The sequence below is a fragment of the Anolis sagrei genome, chromosome 1 (genome assembly GCF_037176765.1).
Source record: "Anolis sagrei isolate rAnoSag1 chromosome 1, rAnoSag1.mat, whole genome shotgun sequence".
NCBI lineage: Eukaryota > Metazoa > Chordata > Lepidosauria > Squamata > Dactyloidae > Anolis > Anolis sagrei.
Genome location: NC_090021.1, coordinates 305,691,483 through 305,698,172, shown reverse-complemented (window position 1 = coordinate 305,698,172; position 6,690 = coordinate 305,691,483). Strand labels below are relative to the sequence as shown.

The 6,690-nt window shown below is 39.9% G+C and overlaps 1 protein-coding gene across 1 annotated transcript in view; it reads right to left on the bottom strand.

Annotated features, from left to right (window-relative positions):
- Nucleotides 1–2,260: 2,260 nt before the first annotated feature.
- Nucleotides 2,261–6,690, bottom strand: part of IFT43 (intraflagellar transport 43) — a 67,323-nt gene continuing 62,893 nt past the window's right edge. Inside the window, exons 6-9 of the mRNA XM_060758135.2 lie at nt 6,603–6,675; nt 6,263–6,338; nt 4,866–4,928; nt 2,261–2,660 (exon numbers count right to left, since the gene is read on the bottom strand). Of these exons, the coding sequence (XP_060614118.2) occupies nt 2,541–2,660; nt 4,866–4,928; nt 6,263–6,338; nt 6,603–6,675 (332 nt within the window). The 3' untranslated portion in view covers nt 2,261–2,540. The remainder of the gene's footprint in view (nt 2,661–4,865; nt 4,929–6,262; nt 6,339–6,602; nt 6,676–6,690) is intronic.

The window sequence follows — 6,690 nt, the reverse complement described above, 5'->3', positions numbered from 1 at the left end:
ATTGCATGCATAATTACAATCACAGCATTTACAGCTCTCAGGTCTTGGACTAAATGATATTTGCTTTTGATTTTGCTTATCTGAGAGTATGGGCATAAAGAGAAGCCCGTACTGGAGGAACTTTTTTTTATCAATGGTTTCAAATGCAATCTGGCCTCAAGGCCAAAATCCTGCATCATTTCATGTTCTGCTAACAAGAGTTCAGATCCAGGCTTACCTGAAACCACTAATGCAAATATCCAAACCTGCTATGAGATGGATTCAAAAACCGGATTTCAAATGGGAACTTTCCCCAGATTTACTCCTGGGGACTTTGGCATATAACTTATGTGGACTACCTGTGAGCAATGCCTGCAAGGTGGTAGGCTAACTGCTCTTCTCCATGTCCGTCAAGTAACCATGCAGCTGCTTCTTCTCTTTGATGCAGCAGACTGAAATATATTGAAGGAGGCATGTAGTGGAACAGAATCAAGTTTAAATAATACAATGAATGAATGTAGCTGAAATGTGACCTTCACAAGTCGGATTCAGGGTTTCCTGCTCATCTAGCCTCATGTAGATCGTTTGCTGCTTCCATCTAGGACCATCTCCCTGAAACATTGGGTTTGCATTTCCTCACTCTGGACTTGCAGTTCTGTTTCCCTGATAGATTTTCAGGTGCCCAGTACTGGAAATCCTTTGTTTTCATGCTAAAATGAAAACATCCTGTGCATTAAAGCAGATGCTGAAAACAGCCAGAACATACACAACGTGGTATCTTGGGAGGTGAGAAGTCCACCGCATTGGCCGGCTCCTGAGGCTACAGGAGACTTCTGCCCTCATTCTCTAGGTAGAGATTCCCTTCAGGTTTCTGAATTCTGTAGTTGGAAGTGACAAACAACAGCAAATAACTGCCACAGCAGGATGCCAGCTAAACTGGAGAGCAGAGCACGCCTGAGTCTGACCTGAGAATGTGAAGAAGAAAGCATTACTACCTCAGTTAAGTCCCACAGCTTATAATTAAGGGCTGCATTACAAATTTTCTCTCTGCTTCCAGGTGTGCATCCAAGGGACTATGACACTTTGTTTTCTCTGAATTTTAATGAAAAGGGCTTTTCAAGTGGGATATTTGGAGTGGACGCGAGCCTATGTGGTGCTTGATGGAAGAAAGGGTGCTGGCTGGCTGTGAAGAGCAGCCCATAGCAAACAGCCTTTTGAGCTCAGTGAAAGGCAGTAGTTTCTCTAATCAGTGTGTTGAGTTTATGTGTGCAGCAGGTATAAAAGGAGGACATCTTAAATCTCTGCCACTATTCCTTGCTCTGATTTTTTAGGGACAAATAACTTTTTCCCCAAAAGTGTTAAGCAGGCTGTTTTAGGGCCCTTCCACACAGCAATATAACCCAGAATATCAAGGCAGAAAATCCCACAATATCTGCTTTGAACTGGATTATTAGAGTCCACACTGCCAAATATCCCAGTTCAAAGTAGGTTTTATTCAGCTGTGTGGAAGGGGCCTTAGTGTATGTACTAGATTAGTAGAGCAAGGAAGTGATTCGTGGGAACATTTCTGATGCACTCATCATGGCTATAACAAAAGGCAGCAAAAAAAAAAAAAAAGGTCGCCGGTTCAAATCCGGGGAGCAGTGTGAGCTCCCACTGTTAGCCCCAGCTTCTGCCAACCTAACAGTCAGAAAACATGCAAATATGAGTAGATCAATAGGTACCACTCCAGTGGGAAGGTAACGGCGCTCCATGCAGTCATGCCAGCCACATGACCTTGGAGGCATCTGTGGACAAAGCTGGGTCTTCAGCTTAGAAATGGAGACGGGCACCAACCCCTAGAGTCAGACACAATTTGACTTAATGTCAGGGGAAAACCTTTACCTTTACCCTTACAAATTAACAAATATAAAATGAAATTGGCTTCAACATTTAAATCAATCCGTGTGCAATACAGCCAGGAAAAACTGGCTCTATTGCACACCAAAAATCTTTCTAGAAAGAAACTGTTTCAAGTAAGTGTTGGCAATGAAATGCTCATAATGATTATTTGAATCATATGACCTCCAGTGATTACTCCCTTTGGTTTGGATATGTTACAGTGTATCAATTCTGTATTAGAAACCTCTCTGCTATTTGTAGATGAACATGTTGTTTTAAATTACATTTCTGTGACATGGAATTTAACTCAGGAGCAGCCTTGTTGGAACACGCACGTTCTTACTGTTACTCCAGGGCAGAAAGATAATCTTTCACCACAAATCACGAAATGGCCAAAAGATCTTACAAATTACTGTACGTTTTATAAACAACTGCAAGAAAATTTATTTTCTTGTATCAGTGAAAATAACTAGACCTTGGTAATATCCTATATACTTACCTTCCCCTTTTTTTCTCTTTTCAATTTCTTTGCTTTGTAATCCATATTTTCAAAAATTGATTTCTTAAAATGTGCATTAAAATAAATCCTCAAATACAATATATAGATATATAATATTAAAATATAGTTTTTATATTCTACAGATGTGGTAGTGTTGTTGACAATTTCAGCCAGTTAAAGTTCAAGTGCTCCTATTCCGAACGAGGCTGTCCTCCTTTTCAGACTGCCCTGAATCCCACTCACTCAGGAGCTCTGAAGCAACTTCTGTGTAGAGATGATTCCAGTCCCAGCTGACATCATCCTGCCAAAAAGAGGGGAGGGAATTGCTAAATGGTGCAATGGCTTTGAACATTGCTATACAGTCCAAATGGTACAAAGAAGAATCGCATGCAGTGCTCTATCTGGAGTTTTAAAATACACTTAAATTCTATTGTAGACATTGATGTGTTGTATTTGTTTGTTTGTTTGTTTGTTTGTGGTATTTGTATACCACCCTTATCAACCCCAAAGTGGACTCAGGGCTGTTCACAGTGCTGGCAACAATTCAATGCCATCAATAAAAACAGTATAAAACATCAGAATTGAGGGTTGTTGTAGGTTTTTTCGGGCTGTATGGCCATGGTCTAGAGGCATTCTCTCCTGATGTTTTGCCTGCACTTTGGCAAGCACCCTCAGAGGTATATATATATATATATATATATATATATATCCTTTTGCCTAGTTCCAACAGACCTCACTACCTCTGAGGATGCTTGCCAAAGTGCAGGCGAAACGTCAGGAGAGAATGCCTCTAGACCATGGCCATAAAGCCCGAAAAAACCTACAACAACCCGTGATTCCGGCCATGAAAGCCTTCGACAATATATCAGAATTGACCTTCCCCTGATAAAACATTAAACATTATTAAACACATCACATAAATAACATCACATATCACACAAAGATATAGCCGTTTACTTACTATATTTATAACCCACCCTCTTTCACCCCGAAGGGGACCCAGAGCAGCTTACAAGTTATATGTATTTACAATATATTATATTATTAGCATAGCACAAAATTAGTATTATATATTACTATATTGTACTATACCACTATACTGCAATATTATTAGTAATATTACATGTAATATATAATATTATATTTTATATACCATTATATATCTATATTAATATTATACAATAATATACAATATACAATTATACAATATATATTATACAATTATATATTAGGACAGACAAAAATTAAAATTACTGGAGGAGGAAAGAGGAAATTCCTTCTACTGCATCCTGATCAACAGGGGAACAGGCCTCCATTGCTCCCAGTGGTTGATGCCTAGCAAAGCAAGACTGAGGGACATTTACAATTGTGCCATGATCCTGAAAATGTGGGATCGTGTGAATACAAAGAAGTTATGGATGCAGTTTGGCAAAGGAACATATTGCCTAGAGAGGTAGTGGGGTCTCCTCTGGATGTTTTCAAAATAGGCTGGACAGCTACTGATAGAATTGCTTTAGCTGGAGATCCTACATTGAGTAGGATCTTAGTTAGTTGTAATTCACAACTGATGAATCCCTTTCTAAATTTATTATTATATGAACATTCTCCATCTAGTTCTAGGTCAGTGGTTCTCAACCTTCAGGTCCCCAGGTGTTTTGGCCTCCCAGAAATCCTTGCTAGTTTACCAGCTGTTAGGATTTCTGGGAGTTTATTTATTTTTATTATTTACAGTATTTATATACCTCCTTTCCCACCCCTGGGGGACTCTTTGGACTCAAAGAGTTGAAGTCCAAAACATCTGGGGACCCACAGGTTGAGAACCACTGGCCTTGGTTATGCAACAGTGAATTCCAGCCAATTTTGGGGGGGTCTTTTTTAGCTAGAGTCCCCTTGGAGAAATAGGGCGGGATATAAAAAAAGTTTTATTATCTTATATTATTATTAGAAAAGTTCTGCAGAGGGGCATAAATAAAACCAGTCGCATATATTCAAATGTATGAATTTGGTGTCTTGCTCTGCTTTGCCCAAGAAACAGCTCTGGGTGGCTTCAATCTCCAAATGGTTCCAGAGCTTCTAATTCTCAAGAGTAAGAAATGGCTCACACATAGTCCACTCCTCCCTTTGTTTGGCATTCCCCACTCTCACTTCTTTTGCAGTCCATCTTAAACTTGTACAGTACTTCTGTGTGAGGGTGGATATCCCTGCTCATATTGATTTCTGTTTTAAAAGGAAAGTTTTCATAATTAGTTCATCGTCCCAAACCATAACACTTTTAATGGCAGGAGACATACCAACAGTGCGGCAGTGCCATAACTCAGGCACATGCTTTGTATGCACAAGGATCAATCTTTGCATAACTAGACAGCAAAGCAAAAATGGACAACTGACATGGTATAAGGGAACTTCAGAAATGAACCTCTGAACTGCGGACATATCTGAATTATTACCTCACTGATAGACACTGCAAATAAATAGCCTAATTTTCTCTTGGTTTAAACAAACTCACCTCTCGCACTTCCTGCTCTGGAGCTAGAACCTTACTCAGAAGCTTTAAGTCAATCTCTCCATCCTGTGAGAACACAAAAAACAAAAATAAAGCACACTGCAATCCAAGATCAAGAAGGAATGTGTGCCTCATACCCAGTATTAATTTGACACCCCTGTTGTAGAATATACAGTGAATGGGTTGTTGTAGGTATTTCGGGCTATATGGCCATGTTCTAGAAGCATTCTCTCCTGACGTTTTGCCTGCATCTGTGGCAAGCATCCTCAGAGGTTATGAAGTCACAACCTCTGAGGATGCTTGCCATAGATGCAGGCGAAACACCAGGAGAGAATGCTTCTAGAGCATGGCCATATAGCCCGAAAAAACTTCAACAACCCAGTGATTCCAGCCATGAAAGCCTTCGACAATACATGCAGTGGATGATGGAGCAACGCTATTCAGTGGATAAGAAAAGCAATTTCTATAAAAACCATGGCATTTAGAAGTTTTCTTCTCTTTGTAAGAAAAGTTTTGTGATTCTAACAGCACAACATCAGTTCCTCAGAGTTATCAACGCCAAAATTTAGTTCCAAACTAAAGGAACTCTTGCTCAGTGAAAAGGAAGGGTTATGTCAAATGAAATATAAAGGAGGGGATGGAATAAACTATTTAAGCACAAAACAATGGTGGCTGGTATCAGTGAGGCAATGAATCTCCTCATACCTCTGAGGATGCTTGCCATAGATGCAGGCGAAACGTCAGGAGAAATGCCTCTAGAACATGGCTCTATAGCCCGAAAAAACCCACAAGAACCTAATCTCCTGTGTGTTAGTCTGAAGAGCTAGCTAAAGAGCTATCTATGACCTCTTCCACACTACCCTTATATCCCAGATCTGATCCCAGATTACCTGTTTATTCCAGATTATCTGGCAGTGCAGACTCATATAATCCAGTTTAAAGCAGCTAATCTGGGATCAGATATAGGGGCAGTGTGGAAGGGGCCTAAATCACCGAACGCTATCTCCAAAATAGATTCAACAACTTGGAATAGCTCCTTTAAAGTTCAGACTTAAACCCAGAGCAGATTCAGAAGTGTTGTGACATGGAAATCACTAGCCATTTGGCAAGATGCCCAGAGAAATATCCAAAAGTGCCTTAACAGACAAGGCTGAGCATATAGCATGCTGATCCACCAAAAAGGTACATTTCTATCAAGTGTTCCAATAAGCTGTCAGAAGCCCCCTCAAAAGAATGGGCAATATATTTATATAGTAGTAGTAGTTCAAAAGTCCTAAAAAGGAGTGAAAAGAGACATATGTGGTAAATATAGTGACTTAAGGTGGCAGGAAGAAAAGGCTGCTTAGTGCCTTGAGGAAAAACTAAGGGAAGAATGTACATTTCCATTTGGTTGCACTCACCAAGGTTTGGAAAGCAGCATATTTCATGAGGTCATTATCCAGGTCACGATAGGTCAGCACTCTGTTCACCTGAACACTGCAAGCAAGAAGCAAACTGAAGTTTTATACATGCCTCACCAGATTCATCATTACCTTCAATGTAAAACAGGTCGCAATACAGCACTTCTAGTTTATTGCATTTACTTAGAAGTTCTATAGTAGTATTTCTCTATATTATCAGTACTATCTATCTGCTGAAACAAACCAAAACACATGCTACAAAATCAAACTGAGCAGGATAGAAATGTATCAATTCAGGACAAATCATTGAGCACAATCATTTCGGTGATCGTTTTGTTACCTGGGTGGGGCCGCCACTTGCATAGTAAAGTCTTCCTCTTGAACATCTTCCAAGTCAGGGATGACTGGAATATCTACAAGGGATTGAC